This window comes from Aplidium turbinatum, chromosome 16, assembly GCF_918807975.1.
Source record: "Aplidium turbinatum chromosome 16, kaAplTurb1.1, whole genome shotgun sequence".
Lineage (NCBI taxonomy): Eukaryota > Metazoa > Chordata > Ascidiacea > Aplousobranchia > Polyclinidae > Aplidium > Aplidium turbinatum.
Genome location: NC_137487.1, coordinates 17,148,398 through 17,170,716, shown reverse-complemented (window position 1 = coordinate 17,170,716; position 22,319 = coordinate 17,148,398). Strand labels below are relative to the sequence as shown.

Here is a 22,319-nt window from a genome sequence, read left to right as displayed (position 1 = left end):
GAAATAGTAAAAATTCACCAAAATCTTGAATTTACAAGAAAACTACACAACTTTTAGCATCAAATTTAATATCATCAGATCCGCCTGGCAATTTTAGGAAAAGTCAAGAAAAACCAAGTGCATGGCGTTACTGTGCTTCAAATAATTAAAGGAAATATGAGGGGGGGGCCAAATCTGGCCTCCCTTTGAGGAGCAAAGTGTTAAAACTAGTTTTGAGCTACCTTTCTGCATTCGACCCTAAGCCTTCTAATATTCCTTAGATCTGGACAAACGTCATGGCTCAATTCAGTAGGTAGTTATACATCGTTAGAAATCAAAAGCGCATTACATTTACCAAGCGAAACTGTCATAAACGTTTTTCGTGGTTTTCTCGAAATCACCGAAAGTGGATGTAAGCGGTTTTGGAAACAAGCTCTTCATTTTTCATTTCCTTAAAAACAGGATCACCCAGAGGCCTATTGTCTGTGTGACATTTGGTATGCATGACGTATCAGGTTTAGATGACTTCATGAACAATTTCCGTTAATGCTTTTTTTTTCTGCATCTGTATACTTTTATTACGTTCTATATTGAAGCAACAACGAGTGTTATAGTAAAATGCTTGAAACAAGAATCACGAAAAGACATCTTTTCATTCACTATATTTCCACCTTCTCCTTCAGCCATATAGTCATTGCTAGTTCTATTGTTCCGCTACCATTAAGGCTTTACACGTCTCTATTTGAAAACTTGTTCATTCAACTAAAAACGTTCCCTTGCAAGCTTGCATTTAGCTGTTTTGAATGCTTTAAAAAATTGTGAATGGTTGTCACATAAACATAGACCTACAGTATCTTACCACTGATGTTGACAACGTACAAGAACATTGTTTATAGACTGCTTCATGTTATTAAGATCTTTGTAACAGAAACAAATTGTGAACAAGTCAAGTTATATCTTAACTTTAATCTAGGAATAGGCCTACTATTAACTCATTTCTATAAGTTTTGTTGTTTATTAAAATGTTAAAATCTGAAAACCCATTTTCCATCTATAGCCTGAAAAACAATGTTTTTCATTCTGCATCTTGAACAAAGAATCTGCAGTCTTTGCATTTCATTTTTTTAGATTACTTCCTGAAACAGTTCTGTAAATTGCTTCTTTATATTGTCTGCTGTATACCACTGATAGCAATATCCTGTTAGCGTGCAAATAATCCTGGGTCATCTAGCTACATAATTTACCACGGGATCCATAGTGACCATGTCTATATATAGGGTTTCCGGCTAACTTAGCTTACGCTGTTGTTATTCTGCTATATGCTTTTGTCAAAATAGGTTATATATTTTGTACAGTGCAAATGTGTACTCAAAAAAGCTCTCTCGATGCAGTATTATAGATTAAAACCTGTCTGCCCTGCAATTTCAGCTGAAACCGATAAGTTATCGCATCTACGTTTATTTACATCTAGTTTTTAAGAGCTATTTCCTTCACACTTCCAATTCCTTCGTTTCTTTTTGCAATTATGTGGTGACAGGCAAGTCAATCGTTTCACAACTTTCCGAATAAATCAACGATTCATTCTTTTGTTTGTTTGATTGCATAGCCTGTAATGGTAAAATCTCAGTTATCGCAGTGATAATGGACTTTTATATTAAAAGTGAAAATAGTGAAATTTTATAAAATCATCAAAGTAGCATCCAACCTGGTGATAAACATTGTTATGAATTGAACCGGAAGACGACAACGCCAGTTTTTGAGTCCATCACACGTAAGCTATGCCATTTACAGCCAAGCAAGATCTCAGGAGACACATCGTACTTATTCCACATCGGTAAATGCTGAATATTCTGTTACTTTTACTTCACAAAGTAACTTAACATAAACGTCATTTTGCCGCAACATTAATCATTTTGCAGTAGCATGACCCAGACAGCAATTCAGTCATTTTTTTTACATATATGCAACCTCTGCAGACGTAAAATCAATATAAAAAATGATTGATTTGCTGTCTGGGGAGTTAATGTCTAGCTGAGTAGAACAATAACGTAATTTTGCTGCTTATCCCGTTTACATCTGTTCATTTACACAAAATCAAGATCATGTTCTTAGTACATGAGTTTCTTCAACATGAAATCCACGTAACATTACCGGCTAAAGCTGAACGTTATTTCCTAGGTAAAGTAACTAGTCGGCTGCATAGCCGAGTGGTGAGAGCCATGGAACGGCAATCGAAAGGGCACCGGTTCGACACCGCTCAAGAACATGCGGCTGTGTCTTTGGCAAGACACTTAAAGGCATGCCTGAAGGTAGACACGAAGATTGGCTTCCTTCCCTTCCCGTCCACTTAATCTAGATCTTCAATCACCAGGTGTAAGCCTGGATACGACAAACAAAAAAATTAAAAGTAACACGGTTCTCAAGTTATTCTACCACGTTCACAGGAACGTCCTGCAGGGTCTATACACGCTTGCAGTACTTTTTCTGGCACATTTACCTGTATTCTATAAATAGACCTACTTTCAGATTACCGGTATGCAAGAGGAAATCATTGTTTGAAATGGGATTTTCACCAACTTGGAATTTTGGAGATCATCTAAAAGTTTAAGCCTACTGTATTGTTTAGATATGCGCTGCTGAAGATGAGTAATGGCTCTTAGCACTGGCATTTCTTGTGTTGCTACAATGTAAAGGCTTGACAATGGCCAGATATATAGCGGAGAACGTTAGCACGTTATCTTTCTTTTGTACTAGGGATTGTAGATCATAGGGATGCGAAACTACATACGCTTTTGGCTTATCCGCAACACTAGAAGGGTTGCGTTTTTTCTAATTTACAAAATAATGTACTTTTTATAGGTTATATAAGAAGAGTGAAGTAGGTTTTACAGTAATTTAAGGTTTTTTAGTTGAAAGCAAAGCGTAAAAAAATGTCAAATTGGCAATTGACCCTTCTAATGTTGGCGGAACAACGGAGTTGCGCGTCCCGTAATGTAGGCCTACTGTCCCTATTTTGTACCATGATGGCTTGGTTTGTGGTTAGCACCTAAGAGTTGTATCATTTTAATTAACCACTATGAGAGGGGGTTGGGGGACAATTGCCCAAAAAATATGTCTTAATATCATTGCAATCCATGTTGAATGATGTTTGCCTCTCAACATCAGTTGCTTTTCTCTCCCCTTAAAATTTTATTTTTAACTACGCCAACTATGAGCTACTGATCACAAGAATATAAAAAATTCACATTTTAAAATTGTTTAGTTAGGCTAAGCTTTGTCAACAAACAAAAGCAAAAACCGCAGACTGTCTGAAATGCATCTTCGAATAATGGTTCAATACCTATCGCAATTAAAACAGAATTTATTAGACAGATTTTCAGCAAATAATTATTTATGTGATAAAGCAATACAAATTTCGAATAAACACGTTTTAATATTACAAAAATTATTATGAGTAACTGTATATAGGTTTAATTCTAAAGACGTTATGCTAAGTGCACTGATAGTACTTGAACGTGAGAATGAATTTTATGCACACGAAAATATTATACGCTTTACAAGGCCAAGATGTTTACGTTACATCTGTAACGGACCACATCAACGCAAGGTGCGAAAATGCACCTCATTTGCTACTATTTAAAAATGCAAGTAACAAAAAAAATTTTGAAAGATTTTAGAGCATGTTGATAAAAACAATTACCCAAAATATCTTTTAGTTTTTAGGCGGTTTACATGATGAACAATTAAAATACGCAACGCAAGATAAGTTAGGCCGTCGGTAGGAACAAATACGCATAACACTTCCAAACGATGAAGCACAATAAAAGTGGTTGCTAATCTCCCAACAGCCTGCATTGGAAGCCCCGATCGCAGCTGAGTGTCAGCTATGTATTTTGATATGGCAATCTAAATTTAAAACTATTTTATACGGGTGAAGCTCTCACGTATTTTTTGTCGTACAATATATGCGCAAATATATACAGTATAGCGGCATAAACTAACATAATCAAGACGGCAATACAATTTCGAAAATGGAACTATGGTTTAATTTTGCACAATGAAATCCCGTTTGTGTATTAGTCACAATGAAAAATTGAAAACCATTGCTCTAAATAGGTTTCTAGCATTGGCTCGAAGATTAAAACTCGAGTTTTGTGTCAGATCAGTTTCTGGTTTAGTTGTAATGACAGAAGAACAAACAAAATATCGCTGACAGGCATCAAAACACAATGGGATAACTGAAAACTCAAAGTTTTGAAAAAATTTTCAACGATAGAACCTTGATTTTAGTCGACAAGCTCTGGGTTAACGACAAAGGTGAGCGTTGTGTTGAAGTGGCCTTCAAAACATTTTTATAAACCCACTTTTTGCATTCTTATACATCTATTCTGTTATTTATGCAGCAGTAGTTACGTAAGCCGTTTGACAACAAAAGTGTGACTCACTGATTGTCTGTCCTTTGTCTAGAAAAACGTATAATCTGGTTCAATGGTTAAAACGCTCAGAGAATGAATCATGCCATTGGCAAGAATCGTATGTAAACGTTTGTTTCAAACTCAATCATATTAATTCCAAAAATTTACATGGAGTTTTAAGAAAACATCAAATTTGTACCATAGGGGTTTCAGGTTGTGGTTGCCGATACGTACCGATCAATGCAGAGCCGTTGAGAACAAGACTTTGGGCCCGGTACCAATCAGATCTTTGGACTAGAAATGAAAATATTTATAAGGAAAATACACTGTATCCCTTGTAGTTTATTGATTTTTCCCGGCCCCTTGAAAAAAGTTTTGTGCCCCTAAAATTATCTCGGGCCCGGGTCAAAAAGTACCTTCTGGGCACCCCTGTCAACGTTACCGGATCAATGATTAATAACATAAAGTCAATTTACATCGACAAAGCAGCCAAATTTACACGAATTAAATGAACCGACTATCTTGCACGTGTATTGTAATGAAAAATGGTCTAAATGTATAAGAATAACACTTCCAACAAAACGTCGATGAACCATCTTTCATACGAACATTGTATAACAGGGACAGCTTTTCACGGAAGATGTTTCAAAAAACATGGAAATCATTGACAAAGATTCAAAAACAGAAAAATTGTTTACAAAAACTCAAAAACAGACTGCAAGTCTTCAATGACCTTAATCATTTCAATGCAGAAAATACATTACAACACACGTCATGGGAAATAAACATGGATCAAGCAATGTACAAAGTAATTGAAAATCATTCAAGCCAACGAATCAACTGAGATCCGAGGAAGCAAAGTGATAGTCATCTAGGCTATGTTTTTGCTGCCGTGTTTTTTTATTTCACAGTACACAGGAGTAGAATTCGTCATCGGTTAATTCGTCAGTTCGCATTATTAGTCACATTTTTGTCGGTTCCGGCAGAACTTGTTATAGTTCTGACCTGTTTGCATAATTCGTCAATTCGCCTAAATCGCCATTTTTTCTAATCCTCTTGAGGTAACGAATTAGGCGAATTCTACTGTATTAACTATTATTTGTGTTTAATTACTGTACTTAATTTTTGGTATTATTGATTTAAACGTTTGAGTAGCAGCTGACTGTGGTGATCTTTTGGTCTTTCACTCCCATCCTTGTGCGAATTATTTGCTTTTTGTTTGGTGTCTGTAGCACAATTTTGTTTTCTTGCCAAAACAAAACTAACACGTAAGCTGCTCTGCTGAACTCATTCTATTTATAGATATTTTCACGCGCCATTTTTTGTCATTTTGTTTAGAGTCATTAATGAAGTGGTAAAACCCGAAGGTGAGTAAAAAGTATAGAGTTTAGCTACAGAGCACAATTTTTCTAAAAGTGAGAAAAATGCAATCGGAAGAAAACTCGTCCCTTTTTCCAGTGGCAGCCTATTCGTTGTCACAACATCAAGTGGCCCTTGGTAGCATCAATTTCCTATAATTTCAAGGCGATCAAAACGAGTTTCATTCATTATTCTACTACACAAAGAAGTTAAAAAGCATACAATCTGTGAGACAACGCTTGGATTAATATTTAAATTGTACAAAGTAACTGTTAAAAGACAAATAAAAAACAGCAAACTTGAATATATCATACCTTTCAGACAAAACAAAAAAAAACATTAGTATAGAATCAATGATAAAATTAGTCTCCTGTCGGGCTGTCGCCAACATGTGGTAAAAATGTTCTGAAAATACCTTTGTTCCAAATCAGCAATGGTTCTGAAACTGAAAATTTTCAGTATCAAATCTACTATTTTGCCATTCAATGAAGACAACTTGTTGCTGATTAACACGCAAGTAAAGCAGCGTTTTGGTAACTGGATGACCCATTGTTCAGCAAGAAGAGCTAATCCAAAATAAAAATGGTATTCCACTGCTCTTCATATAAGTTTATCAGTCTACTACATGTCTATTCATCGCGAAGAAGACGTAGATAATGGGCAGCATCTCCTCCTGTCCGCACTTTCTTGCTATCGCTCAGCAATACCATCTGGTCATAAATTAGAAGGCTCCTTCGCCCGACTCTTGGTAATGAGGCTCAGTAGCAGTAAAGTAATCTTCCAAGAATCCCTGTAAAATTCAAACAATGCAAATGAATATAAGATTTGCGTCCAAGCATCTCTTCGAAATTTATTTATTAATATCTTTTATTATTCCCTTTTTTTTAAATTTATTTTAAAACTTAATTTCGTGATACCGCAGTTTGCTGTTCACCAATAGAAGCAAAGCACATTATGGTTACGTACTTCAAAGAGGTAATTCTGTTCTCTGTTTTGAAAATTTTACTTAAAGTGGGTAAAAACAATGCCATGCTTCCAAAACTTACTTTTGAGTCGACACGTTTAAGAAATAACCGTATAGTGACTTGTCATTGATTTTGCTTTAAAAAACGTTTTCGTTTTATACAGTTCTATCTTCATGGCTTTACATTAAAAAGACATTGATATATTTACTTGAATATATTCAAATGTGGGTCTCTGCATCTCATCTCTGTGCCAGCATTGAAGCATGAGTTCGTACAGGGAGTCCGGGCATGGCGGCTGAGGGGATTGAATGGGGGGCTTAGGCATTCTGTACCCTGCTTCGACCCTTTCTAGTACTTCCCGGTTCATCATACCTTGGGGAATTTTAAAAGGCAATGTTATCAATTGCCAAGTACACCATGATATGGATTAGTACTTCGTGAACTTTTCCCAGTACTTGGCAGCATCAGTGTACATTGTACAGTATACTATAGCCAACTCTCAAACACCATAAGTCAAAGAAGCCATGACATAGACCTACTGAAAGAAAAAATGCAAATCTATAAAATTATAATATAATAATTATAATATAATATATAATATATATATTATAAAACTTATAATATAATATATATACTATAATATAAAAATTATAATAATTGTTATTTCATTGCATTCTATATTTTTTTTATCACTCCGGCGAAGAATTATTTTTTAAGTAAACGAATCAGCAATATTCAGAGATCAGCAATAAGCAGTGACAGCATCATAAGCGGTGAAAAAACAATCTTGCATTGCATACCAAAAAGTTGCTTGAATTTATAACTTCATTGCTGTTTGCAATGATCACAAACAAATATCAAGTACAATAAACGTTTATCGCCGGTAGTTAGCGACAGTAGCCACGGAAGTTTCACTTTATACAAAACGTTGTGGGGAATTGTTTGCTCGGGGGGCAATGAACCTTATTGACAATACAATACTTTCGTTTTGAGAGTTAGGTTTACAACCAAACGAGGAAATGGCGTCAAATAACAAATTGGGTGACCGGTCAGAATGATTGATTGTTTCGAAAAAAGCAAGTAAACATTATGTAACCTATAACATGATGCGTTCTACTGGTTCTACTAAATTAAGCTAAACTATCACACGATGTATAAAGTGACAATGTGCTTTTATTCCTACGTTTCGTCAATCAGACACGACTGACTTCTTCAGAAGGCTAGACCAGATAGTGCCTACCTGTCTAGCATGGCAAAACATAGAACCATGTTTGCTGAAATCAAGGCATCATGTTATTTAACTAAATGCCTGGTGAACAGCCTCATTCAATTTTTAGCATATGTAGCCTATGTTTCCTACTGTGTATGTGTCGTGTGCCAACATTGAAAGCATATACCGGTACTTTAATAGACCGAACAATCCCAAGCTGCAGCACAATCCCAGACACCAAATCAGTCGTTTTTTACATTGATTCAACGTCTGCAGACATTGAATCAATGTAAAAAAATAACTGATTTACTGCTTGGGATATTATTGTTTGACCTACATACTTTCATCGTTGCATTGTTTGCAAATTGTTTCAATTTCACAGATGAGCATTGGGTGTTACCTGGGTAAGGTATCCGCCCTTTTGTGACGATTTCAGTGAGGAGGATACCGAAGCTCCATACATCGGACTTGATCGTGAAGCGGCCGAAGCTCGCCGCTTCTGGAGCAGTCCACTTGATGGGGAACTTAGCGCCTGCAATAACAGACATTACGAAACAAATGAGTGAATGGCTTAATAACCTGTAGGCCTACAACCACAACCTCTATGGCTATTCTATTGTTGTTTTATTCATTTTTAGTTAAATCTAAAACAAGCTCAAGTTAAAGTTTTTACTGTTCAGTGTTAATGCTTTGAAAACTCGATGAGTCCAAAAATCTAAGATATATTCAGTTGATATCATAAATAAGCATTTAAGTTTAGTGACAGAAGACAAGATGGCTCCTTCGTTTACGTAGCTATGACGTTGAATGGTCAGTGATCAACGAATGGTCTTTGGACAGGGCCGGTATCTTTGCAGCGGCCTACCTTGGTGTGCGTTGTACTCGTCATCTTCGATCAAGCGAGCCAGACCAAAGTCGGCGACTTTACAAACTTGGTTCTTTCCTACTAAAATATTAGCCGCTCGAACATCTCGATGGATGTAGTTGTTGCGCTCAATGAAGGCCATACCGGCAGCAATCTGTTGAAAAGAACAGTTTCACTTTATATGTCAAAACATGCAGGTTCATTGTATTTGTGTTGAACAAATAATGATAATTTCATGCTTTTATTTATTGTCGCTCTACAACTGCTAAGGTCTTTTAGTAACAGAGCTCATTTTAAACTTTGCATCAGCTTAACAATGCAACCACATTATTACTCGTTTTATCCTCACTTCGGCATGCAAGAAAGAACATAATCGGTATGGTATTAAAAGTCTTTGGTGTGACCCGACCTGGAATCGATCCCAGACCTACCAAATTCGAAGGCGATCACCGCTCGACCAGCATTGAACAAATAAATGTATCAGTTTTGACGCGATAAATTTGTGAGCTTTAACTGGTTGCTATTCTGGAGGTCATTCAATGATACCATGGAGGATATTTCTGAGGTCATCTAATGATGTCATTGATGACATGCGGAGGTGATCCGTGCTTGTAGTGCAGTAAGAAGAAGAAGCAACTAATTCTCTCTATTCTTTCAAATGTTGTTGATCTTCAAACTGATTACTTCATATTAGTCTCAGACTTGTCATACCTGAGACGCCATGTCAATTTGGTCTATGAGGTTGGAATTTCTCCCTTGGCCTTCTTTTAGATAATCCAACAAACTACCGTGGCACATAAATTCCGTTACGATATAAATCGGTTCAGTTGAAACCTGTAAATAAAGAAAAAGCTGTTTTGAGTATCCTAGCCTTTAAAATCGACAAAGAATGTTGATAAAACTGAAGGAGGCAACATCCATCTTCCGTAACGATTACAGCAAACAGACATTTATAATGTTATGTTTACACGTGCGTATTGTGTAATCGTTAATTTATTGAAGTGAATATTTCTATTTGTTTTCTTCTGTTAAAATGCTAAATACAACAACATCAAATACATGTATATTTTCAAAATCTTACATGAAAATTGAAATAAACAAAGTAGCTGATAACAACCTGGACAGATAGCTTATTTACCCACCCAGCAAATTAGTCTTCTTTGACATTGTTTAAATGTTTGCATTCGTTAAATCGATACAATTTTATGATTTAATTGCAGTATTCCCATTCCCCATCTATTTCCTTTCGATTACAATGAAAGGCAAACACTCGTACAGGCCTAGCTGAAGCGGCAATACATATAGCATAATTTTATTTTAGTCCTATTTATGCAAAATAGGATTTCCTGACGTGGCTATTATTGAAACCAAATATCGATTAGTATTCCAGTCCAAAAGAAAACGCGCTTGGCGGTCTTATTACCACAAAAAAGTCAGGAAATCTTACACGTCACTTCCATCCAGTGTGTCGTTTGCTTGTTGGTGTGTTGGTGTGTCGGTGTGTTGGTGTGTCGTTTACTTGTTGGTGTGTGTTGGTGTGTCGTTTGCTTGTTGGTGTGTCGTTTGCTTGTTGGTGTGTCGGTGTGTTGGTGTGTCGTTTGCTTGTTGGTGTGTCGATAGGAAAACTTTGGAAACATTCACCTTCTTACAAATGCATTCTTGGACTAACACAAGACCCAAAAAGTGTTCTGAGTGTTGAAAATACTTTAAGAACCGTTGGTGTATATTGTTATTGATACAGCAAAAATGTTTTAACCGCCAGCAACGCTGTTGAACCATTGCATACTAATTCTTACCACTGCGTAGAGATTGACGAGTTTTTCATGTCGTAGCATTTTCATGATCTTCGCTTCTTCCAAGAAGGCTTGTGGGGACATCGTTCCAGGCTTAAGCGTCTTAATCGCGACTTCAGTCGTTTGATTCCATAATCCTGTAAAGTGCCAATAATATGGAATGATAAAATTGATACAATTTAATTCCAAAAGACGTGGGAGGTATACGTAGGCGAGAGGATGCTAAATATTACGAAGCTTGTTGAACCCACAGTATATTCACCTTCGTTAACAAACCTTGTGGGTTTTAAATAACTTAAGCAACTCAATACAAAACCACCAACGCCATAAAAAACATGAGTATTAAAGAATTTCATATTTTCACCATTGTTGTTTTCAAGAAATGTGAAGTTTGCAGTGGACAGCAGTGCCGTACAAAGCAGCTAACTTATATGTCGGACAAGATATTACCGGTTTTAAAAGAAATATTGACAAACCTTTCCAGACTTCTCCGAACATTCCAGCTCCTAGCTTCTTCTGGAGGGTCAGCTGATCTCTATCAATCTCCCAAACATCTTTCGCTATTGTCACAGTCGCTGGGGTATCCCCAGGGGGACAGGGACTCGTCAACCGACAGCACAGGCCGTCAGCGGAAGCTGTTGTGAATAGTTTTATTTATACCAACAGATGATGTATCGCGTCTAGCTTATCTTGGTGTTAAAAGGTGAATATCAGGGATCAGCAACACGGTATCTATAGGTACCCATCAGATCAATATCTATAGGTACCCATCAGACCATATTTTAAGTTTCAGCTGAGTCCAAAGTTTAGCTTTAGTCTATGCTGTTTTTTTTGTGTTTTTTTATTGCTGTTTTACTTCTCCCAATCAAATTATGATAATATTTTATGTTTTTTATGCATGAAATTAGATAAATCTGTGTGAAGGAACACAATCAAACTCACATTGGTAGTGGGCTATAAGTCCAGGAAGATCAGGAAATTGAGCTCTTGTGGTGATGTAAAAGCCTCCGTTGTCTAATTGTCTTATACGATAGTGCTTCACTATGGAGCCTTTTCCGGGGTCTTCATCGCTTATAGAAAGAGAATATGTACCTGTTTGCAGTACAATTCATGTGAATATGAACCGTACCAATTTTCTTTTAACTTAATTACTTACTTCAGTATCAAGCGCGTTATAAATTTCGCGTTTTGTCGCTTCTACCTCTTTCTAGACCTTTGCTATGTTGTTTTCGCTGTGATGGTCAGAAATAAAAACAACTGAACATCCCACGAAACAGGCTGTTAAAATTAGTTTGATAATAGTGACTTTATGTACTTATACAGTATATTTACATATAAAACACATTGTAATTGCGTAACTTCATCAGAGAAAAATCTACTGGACACAAGGTTAACTTATTGGTCCATAAAGGCATACCAAATAAAGAAGCTAACCAAACTCTCTTACAGGTAGGTGTATAATGAAGAATAGCCCCTCAAATTAGATCCCATAAAAGGAGTGACCAATCCATGGGGTGCTGATTTTTGTGCGACTTCGTTTACAAGTCAGACAGTAAATATCACAAGTGGTCATATCGCCGTGATCGGGCTAATCATGCGCACGACAGTGCATCTGAAACTTGATACCTTCGAATTGTTTGGACAAGAGTGGAAACACGTACAGCCGTACACTGATGTAGCATAGTGCTTGTTAACTTAGTGTTTGAGTGGTTTCTGTTTGATGTCATTAATAATTATTATGCTAGGTCAGAATTAAATGTTTGAACTGTTTTGAATTATCTTTATTCGTTTTAAAGCAATCATATTGTAAATTATGGTAATTTATGTCGCAAAAGTGACTGCCCTGGCGAAGAAAAAAGTAGAAATCCTAAATTTATGATAATTTTATTAAGAGTGATTTCAAATATTAAGAATTCGAAACAAGACATTCGATAAAGGTTCCATAAATGATCAAAATAATCATAGGATGTATGAAAAGAGCCATAGAAATACCAAAAACTGATTGGCAGACAAGAAGGTTGAATGCTTGAGAAACATCTCAATCAAAACAGCATCATCATAAAAGGCGTATGAGTTGGGTGGCCACTTGCCACGAGTGGTATAGCCAATTTCATATCTCTCTTCGTTTGTGCAAATACTTTATTTAAACGCAATTAACATTAAGCTTACCGACAGCTGTTTCACTTTCTCTTATCATGAATGTTCCTCTGGTTGTGTGGTGCTGTATCAACATCCTTTCACACTCTTTGCGACTAATCTTCCCAAAGAACCATCTATGCAAAAAGTTATAGTTGTTAGTTTGGCTAGCAGGGGAATACCGAGGGTACTTTTAGACAGAACCCCGGATAATTTAAAGGTCCCAAAACCTTTCCAAAGATCGTATATTCTTGTTCTTAACAAGTTTATAAAATCATAAATCACCTCTCATTTTTTTTATTCCAGTCAAGATTGGAAACTTGTATATGTATAATATATTAATAAAGCTTTCGCCACCGTAATTTAACCAATTTGGCACGGTTGCAACACCGGTGCACGTATTTCTAATCTGCAGGTCACTGCAGCAACAACGTGATATTACGAGCGTCGTTCTCGAAACTTTCTCATATGAAGTTAATTAAACGAACGATCCGGTAGATGAAGACTGGCATAATGGTTTGGTCTCTTAGGTGGTCCCATACTTGATTCAAGTGTTGGGTATGAGAAGATAAGGTTCTCATTGTACTAAGCCAGGGGTCACCAAACTACGGCCCGCGGGCCAGAACCGGCCCGCGAACTGATTTTACCCGGCCCGCCACGTGCTCCGGAAATAACAGCTGCACTACAACTGTTTTTTATCATTGTTTTTATCATTAGGCCACCACAAATGGAGACAGCCTAGGTCAAATTTGGAAAGATGTAATGTTTTTTCAAGAGCACGATGCTCTGTAGGCTACTATAGCACAGCAGGGGATAACTTTTCCAGCAACCTTTCGATTTTCATCACAACTTTGCTATTCCACCGCTGACTTTGCCATTTATTGTGTTCAATTCAAGTCAATGGAGATTCTAAATAGTTGTACAGTATATCTATTCGCAAATTGCATCCGGCCCGCAGCTGTTAATCTCGCAGCAATCCGGCCCTCAGAGAAAAAAGTTTGGTGACCCCTGTACTAAGCCTTCGGCACTAAATAAAGTAGGGTGACCAGTTCCTTTCTATCGGCCGCCTTTCCTGCAGCAATTATGCCCATCCAATTTATTACGCCCTAGGTAGTAGAGGTGAGCGGTGTTTTAAAACCAGCTGAAGCCGGTAGTCGAACCAGGATTGTATAATTGGAAAGCCAACGCCTTATCCGTTGCGCCATCCCACCACTCTTAGACTTAGGGGGATAATAATTTTGCGGACGTGGGTTTGATTCCGAACACTGCCATTGCTCTTTTTCGCTTAATTACTAAACAAAGTTCAAAGCAAGAATCAATTCTATAGCGTGCTAAAAGGATCACAAGGAGTGCAGTCAGCTGATTTATAAGGAAAATTGTATCTTTAAGGTGTCTACCGGTCAAAACACTACATCTGCTGCAGTGACCTGCAGATTAAAAATACGCCACCGGTGCTACTTCTACAATATGGTACATATTTTTTTTTACTTTAGCCAGTTATATACAGTTAGCCAGTTATACTGTATATAATTAAAATTATACATCATACAGTCTTTCTATCTACTTTTTACAACTATGATGAATGAAATGCATTTCAAGAGGTGAAATTTAGTCCCGGTTGACAATTCTGGGTTTACAGACAATTTGAAAGGAAAAAATGTTTAAGTTATATTGATAAATTTCACCAAGTACATAGTTGTGGTAAAGGTTTAATAATTAGCTGACGTCGATGTTTCTTAAAAGTAAAAAGCGCTTACAAGTTTGTGAGAACATGAATACGATAAAAAAACATTAACCTACACTACGTAAGTGCTAAAATTCAATTTCTTACTCTTCGCACTCCAATCCGCCCATCGGGGCCACGTAATTGCTTGGGACATATCCCTCACGGCCGCTCTTGGCTGACCGGGCCTGCCACCAATCCCCTTCACTGTAAAACAACGTCATTATGTAAAAATCAGTTTCAGTGGAAACTGTAGCTGACATTTGACATGGCAAGCTCGGTCTAAGTAATTGTTCATATATGACCGGATGTCAGGTTAGTTTGGATTACGTCACAGCTTTTACCAAAGAATGGCCACAGTATGAAATACCAGGTATGAGTTGTAGATGAATATGATTTCAAAGATTAACTTCTATAAACAGGACAACTATGACTGACGTGTGGCTTAATGCAGGTTTCCCTAGGTAAGCAAAATACTGCCATGAGGCCATTATAAAAGTTGTGTAAATTCATCTAAAATATATGGGCCTATCTTACATCTGGCTAAATTGTGCCAAATATAGCGGCCAAATTGTGTAGTGTTGCCATAGGCTTCAGATAACTTTAGGATAAGCTGGCCCAGCCAGAAAGGTACTCATTTTATGCGTCGATTCAACGGCTACAGAGATTAAATCAACGTAAAAAAGGACTAACTCATTAGCTCAATGAGAGAGAAAATACATGACGGGGGAGGTTGATACTAAATTATGTTCAAAAATGGCAAAGGCATAAGCGAAGATCAAAGAGCGGTTTTGCACCATACTGTACAACGCGAACAACCAAAAACATTTTCATTAGTATTTTATGCAAAATATTGTCTAAAATGTGTCGACGCAGCAGTAACTTTCCACTTACGTGTTCAGAATATAAATTTGCTCTCCTTTTCTGAATGTTAAATCATCATTTGTCCGTGCGTCATAGTCGTACATCGCAACATACTTGAGCGCACCAGCTGTGACAAAGTATGCTTTGTTGTTACATTTCTTTAGCCTCACATATGCTATGATAAAAATAATACAAAAATAGACCCAAACGTCAAGTAAAAGGAAACAGAGTGAATAAACACTAAAAGCGACCTAGATGTGGCAAACTGTGGAGTGACACTTTTATTGCATATATATATTTCTTAAACATGTAATTAAGAAGCAACTCCTTACAACTGGAATGGTAGAGTTTAAATGATCAAAAAGACGACAAAAATGAAACACTTTGACAATATCAACTAAATTACAAGACTAAAAAGCATGACGGCATTATTATTAAAAACACACGATTGAACAATATAAAGGGAAGATACAACTAAGGGCGTAGTCAGGGGGGAAATTGCCCCCCCCCCCTCAAAAAATATTTTAAATATACATTTCACCCTCTGCTACAGCATCATTTGTCAAAGTTTCATTATTGATTTAGGTTCACAGTGCTTTCAGAATGCGCATTTTAAAAGCATTTTTTCAAAGTTTTCTGGAGAAAGGTGGGCTCACTCACATTTGCAAAACACTTATTTGCTTCTCCCACCGAAATTTTGGGCTTGCCACGTCCCTGGACACGCCTCTTCAAGCATAATAATCAATCTATTTAAGAAAAAAGTTATTCTGACAAGGACTCCGTACAAGCTGAAAACATTCTGTTTTTTTCGTATCTTTTGATATTGTTGTGTCGGCATAAACAATGAGCCTGTGTTAGGCAACTTTTAGATGTTTGCTTTGAAAAAGCTGACGCTCCGCATAATATTTTCTTGCAGTTCATCGTGGGTATGATTTTGAACTGAACTAGCTGTACCGGTAACTTAGAAAGGAAAAAAAATTACATAGGTAAAAGTTTGAGCGATGACATTTACACGAAAACAAAGTAACACCTTACACGGACTGTTGAAATCGTCTATTTGTCAAGAGTTCGGGCTCTTTAAAGAGCCAGTGGCAGTTAACGAGAACATAATCAGTGCTTCGCGTTTATTCTTTGGTCATGTTCAGTCTGTTTTATCAGACCAATATATTTGACAACATTTCAGTCTTTACCGTAGCAAAGCGTATATAACTGGCAATAAATTTGATTGAATAACGTGCATAGGCTGACAAGATTGGGCAACCGTTTCCATCTGAGGGCCAAATATACTTACAGTGTTAGATCGCGAGTCGCACCTCCATGTAACATACATGCTGCCTACCGGTGGCTGACAAAAAAGGGATTGTTCTCCCTTTTCATGGGCACACGGTCCGTAGGCCCACGTTACACGCCTCTGGGCTAACCTAATAGTGTCTAATTAACAACCATCTTAACTTCAGTTGCAAGTGGACGTGCAGCCTACGCCGAGAAAATTATTTCAAGCCCAATATTAGCTCGAAAGTATCATTTTATGGATGAGTCAAATCAGCCAAAAAATGTGACCATCACTAAGATCTACGTTCAAAGATTCTCAACAAATAATGCTAATTATTATCAACAAAATGAACCCAGTTTCCTTACGTGCAGCCGAAGGTGAAACAGGAGGCATGGGTAACTCAGGTGAAAAATGTGAGTTTGGGTACGACGAGGGTTGCTGGATGATCGGGTTCACAGGGGTTAACATAACGTTGCTAGCGCCCATGGTGGTGTTCCCCTGGCGTCCATTTGACTTGTTTTCACTCCCCCCGCAGCATGGGCAACACCGAAGCATCCTGTTTGTTTAACAAATCACTTTCGTGGTCAGTTATTAGCCTTTGCTTTTCAGCAATAAGCATGAAATGGAACTCGCTTATATCACTGCAATTTTCATAAAAGTTAGCTTTTTTATTGCTGCCGTGTTGACTGCAAATCTGAAATAATAAGCATACCAACAATCAACATGTGTGTATATAGATATTACAACGAAAAATATGGATGTCACAATAAGTGTAGCCAAGAAAAACAACGCAATTATGACATCACATAAAACGTTAAAAATCAAAACTTTCAAGCACATATTTCCCCCAACATGGTTCACAAAAGGATTTTGAGCTTCCAAAGATCATAAATATGTTAATATTCAAACAATATTCTAGCAATATATGTATATTGTGAATAAAAACTAATTGTGAAGGTGTGATGCACAAAAAGTCAACAGTAGCATATTCAAAATGATACAGACTTCATTCAATATTTGCTTTCATCCAAATGAGAAGACGTGTTAGGCCTACTCAAACAATAATGTTACTTTTGCGTTAAGTAATGGAACACTCAGTAATTCAACTTTAGATGAAGGTCTACAAGCAAACCAATTCAGAATCTTTTCAACAGGTACTAAAATCTTATCAAATAAAAATCTTTAATACGCTTCACTTCATTTGCAAACCTGGGGGTTGTGAACTTTAACCTCTCTCTCTGCTGAAGCGTGAGTGACGTCATGACAATTGAATCAATGATAATTATTATTATTATTAACATTGCTTCAATTATTATTATTAATATTGCTTCAATTATCGTAACGCCTCACACTTTTCGAAAGAAGAATTCAAAGTTCGTAATAACCCTCTTTGGCTACGTTACTGCTTTACTTTACGACGACTTTAGTTTGCGATTACGCAACGCCAAAGATGTATAAATTTATGTTGCCTGTTCAGTAACGGGAAGTAAAATGCTAAGTCTGTTATGTGACTGCTTTTCATAGCTTCTCTGTTGCTTTTGCAACACAATTCTTCACAAGTCTGATTGACCTAAGACTATCCGAGTGCTTGCTACTATCTATCTTTGGTCTCATTAGTCATAATTTCTCAATCTATATGTGCAACTATGCGTATGGGTATTGTCCATTATGTATAATAGCATGGATAAATCAATCTTTGGCAGTTATTATTTCCATATTTGTAGTGCGGTAGCTTATCCAGAAACTGTAAGAGACAAAACTTGCTACAGTTGCTAAAACCATGAAGGTTTGTAGCCAACTGACTAATGTGACTGGCTACAACTCAGTAGTGGACTGTTTGTCGAAATTTGACGTCTGACTGATATCAGCTTTTACATAGTTTCAACGCCAAGGTAGGCTACCAGCATCCATTTGCATGCATGAGTGGGCTACGTAAGCTTATTTAAATAACCTGTTCCTGTTTTCAATCTTCAACGTCTGTTGAGGTCGAAATTATGTAGAATTGACGACGCTGTCACACAAGCTTACCCTACACGTATTTAGTTTCTACCCTCCAGCTGGAACCAAAGTAAAATTTCAATGGACTGCCTTATTCCGGTTAAGCGGTTTTCTAAAGTCCTGTTTCATGATGACATCATTGGCTTCACGATAGAGTGGTTCTTGAACAGTAAAGCCGTATCCTCAAGTAGCCGAACTCGGGTATTTTCAACTTTATCTTGCCTGATATTAGGCTACTCAAGACTTCCCATTTTACAGCAATGCGCCTCACTTGAACTAGACAGGCACGGTTGCATAGTTTTACTTTAGGGCTGCTGCTATAGCCTAACATAAACTTTGATGCAAGGCAATTTCAGCAAAGGTTTCAAAACTTGTCAATTTGTCGTTTAAGATTTCAATTTACTCAATAACAAATTAACACAATATTTAACCAACTTTAGTGATCAACCTCTACGATCAGTATAAATTTATTTTATCAGCAGTAGGTTATGCCACCGCAATCGTTGTTAGATTGATAGTTGTTCGCACTTGATAAGACGATTACTTTCGGCGAAATAGACGAGCTATGTTACGACTGCAGCTTAAAACCAAACATTTTCATTTTTCTTTTCAATTTTTTTGCCGAGAAATGCAACTGTTTAAATCCCAGAACAAACGTGAATCTTCTATCATTTCAATTAATCTGTAGCCTAGCAATGAAACTACACAATGTGACGGCAAAGTAGGGAATAGTGAAGACGAAGTTATAAACTGCATACAATGATAACGCGTCAGAATTTTCTGAGCAGTTTTATGCGTCGCTTGTACTGCCCACCTTTGCGCACTGTATAACTTGTGCATTGTAGGCTACTCAACAGTCGACAGGCTGCATAACTTCCCAGTCCCAGTAGTTAGTTATTAACAGATATCCATATCGACCTTAACATTATACCAGATAATGCACACAATGCCATAAACATTTTGTAAAACTGCTTAATGATGACATTGTTCATAACTTTATCAAGCAGCTAAGCCTCCGCCTGTTAGTCAACTAAACAATCGTATAATTATTACCAAATAAAAACAACATACCAACCTTGGGCATGCACAACAGCAGCAACTCATTTTGTATGATTTGCTTCTTTCGTTGCTGAAACTACAGTTCCGTCAATTTTTCCATTGACATGAAACTAGATTGAGATACCGTACTGAATGCTACCAGTTTATTTCCAATTAACCTTGTAACTACTTTATAGACAACAGACAAGTTGACTCGCTCAGCGCATCAAGCTTCACGAAAATGAAATACCAGACTTCAGAAAGTCTTTTTTCTTTTGAACGCTTTGCGATCACGAAGCTCAGCTTCGTGTTATCCTGTTTGTTTGCTTTTGTGTGATACTGTGATAACGTGTTGATCTCAGGTGTTGCGCACTGCGCAGATAAGGGAATGAAAATGTGAAAGCGAAAGTGATTTTTATTTATAATAATAAACTAGTTAAATTATAATCTGCTGAAATATTGTGGCTTCTTATAGTTGCATGTATAAATTTGGTGATGCAATTTCATCCAGATCACACAAGCATTAAATCTGCAGATAAGTCACAAATACAAGCTAAAACTGCTAAAGTGAAGTTGATTGCACAATGCCTGTTGATGTGTAGCATCCATTTATAACATTTGCTGAAACTTTTCCATTAGTGTTGGGAAACGTGAGTAACTGAGTATCATTTTGATTGAACAGTTTTCAGGATTCGCAAGGAATGTATAAAATGTGTATGGTTAGTCACGTGACTTTTTCAAAGTGTTTTGTTGCACAGCCAAAATTACCAAGCAATTTATATCAGTAAGTTTGAAGCCCGAAACATTGCGTCTCTGCTTGTGCCACTTTCTTCTTCATTTTTTGAAGAAACAAAACAGAAGAAAAAATAAAACAATTGCGGAACGAAAGGAATATTTCAATAGCCTCAGTGGAAAATTGCTTTGTTGTGAATTTACAACTAAGCTAAATTATTGTTTTTATTAAACGAAATATTTCATGGATTTGATGATTATTTTGATCAGTTCATGTAAGTTAGATCCAGCACTAATAGCGCAGAACAAAGAAACAAAATTTAACGAAGATTTCGTTTTCAGATAAAAAAATTATTAATTTTGAAGTAGATATATAGATGGATGTTTATTGGCTGCTGCGAAAAAGATGTGCGATGAATTAATACATAATGTACAGTAAAACTGTTAAAAAGATCACAATTAATAAAAAGAAAATGATAATAGCATCACAGCAACGGGACAATGCAAAGTGACCATTCAAGGTCTTCAAGTCAAGCAGCCATCCCCAAACTCGCTAATGATATAATTATAACCGGCTAATTGAAACAAATAAATAAATAACAGTGAAGCTGTTCAAGATGATAAGAAATTGAAAATTTAGGTAGGCCCTCGTAACTTATGTTACAATTGCAAGTGTGTTTAGTAATTTAGCATTTACATAATATGTATCAATAATTTTCTTTTTGTGCATTCTTTTAAAAGTTGTGAAGGAGGATTTGCGAATTTCAACTGGTAAATTATTTCAAATTTTTGAGCCAGAGTATTTCATAGAGCGTTGTAGTTTAGTGATTGTGTATCGATAATAATAGTAATCTAGATTGGTCGAGTTTCGAGTAGTCAGGTTGTGAATTTTGTTGCATTTTTGAAAGTAGTTTTGAAAAGTGCCGGGTAATAAATTAAATCTAAACTGATGCATAAATTCAGCAATTTCAAAGTTGAGCACATCTTTTAACTTTGTGATATCGAGTTGTTTATAAAAGGGAAGTGACTAAAAAAGTTGGGAAACACCTTTTTTAAAAGTGCTGTTGTGCGTCTAAGCACACTAAGCTTGCCGATGTATCTCTTTACACATTTCAGCTAAAAAAATTGGCTCTTTTTACATTGATTCAACGTCTGTAATCAATGTAAAAAGAGAAGGTTATGCTAGCTGGAATGGCACCCACTACACAAGACCTGCTTGCTTGCAACTCGTACAGCATGCACATGACGCAAACCGGAAGTTAGATCGGTGTGTTTTGTTTTGATACTAACTTGCTTCGATGACGACATAAAGCCCTTGCATAAACAATAGACAATCCTGCTTGTGTGGCACACCTGGCTCTCTTGTAAGTGGACTCTATCTATGCCAAAAGCCAAACGTATAAGTTACCCAACCAAAAAACATTACAAATTTGATATAGGAGAAATCAACGGAATTTCAACGCTAAAATCTGAAGCTGGCAATTTCTTTGCATCAAAGCGTCAAGTATTTTTTGTAATATTGTCATCATCAATATGTAGTGATCTAGAACAGTAACAGAAATGAAATCGCACGTCCATGGTAACTTAGAAATATGACCTGGTTTGTCACTTTCGCAAACGGTTAAAGTTATTTTTTTTCAAGTTTAAACTGTCTCCACTCCCAATGGACGTAAGGGTTTATAAGAGTTCGCTGTTGTTTGAAAAACTAGATGAGAAAATGTTATTTTTAAATATTTTCAGTCACACTTTTAGCGAAAGTTTGTAAAGTCTTCAATATGAAAAACCAGGCACTCGTTGTTTCCGTTTAAAGTTCATAACTGCTAAGTCTGACTTGACGGAGAATTGACCTTATGACTAAGAAGTCAAAGTCAAAAATCAAAAGCAACACTTTAGCCACTATCTCAGTGAGCCAATGATGTGAATGTGGAAAAAACGCTCACTCACATCATGAACTGGCAAGACTGTAGCT

At 36.7% G+C, this 22,319-nt stretch overlaps 1 protein-coding gene across 1 annotated transcript; it reads right to left on the bottom strand.

Moving 5' to 3' along the window:
* Positions 1-3,322: 3,322 nt before the first annotated feature.
* Positions 3,323-19,755, bottom strand: LOC145785385 (tyrosine-protein kinase Src-2-like). The gene is made up of 13 exons (XM_082597040.1): positions 19,656-19,755; positions 16,948-17,138; positions 15,340-15,436; positions 14,554-14,652; positions 12,756-12,859; positions 11,529-11,678; positions 11,063-11,221; positions 10,590-10,723; positions 9,505-9,627; positions 8,794-8,947; positions 8,329-8,460; positions 6,927-7,090; positions 3,323-6,543 (listed from the first exon to the last, which is right to left on the bottom strand). The coding sequence occupies exons 1-13, from the start codon at positions 19,682-19,684 to the stop codon at positions 6,475-6,477; spliced, it is 1,605 nt and encodes a 534-aa protein (XP_082453166.1). The 5' UTR covers positions 19,685-19,755; the 3' UTR covers positions 3,323-6,474.
* Between the last annotated feature and the right edge of the window lie 2,564 nt (positions 19,756-22,319).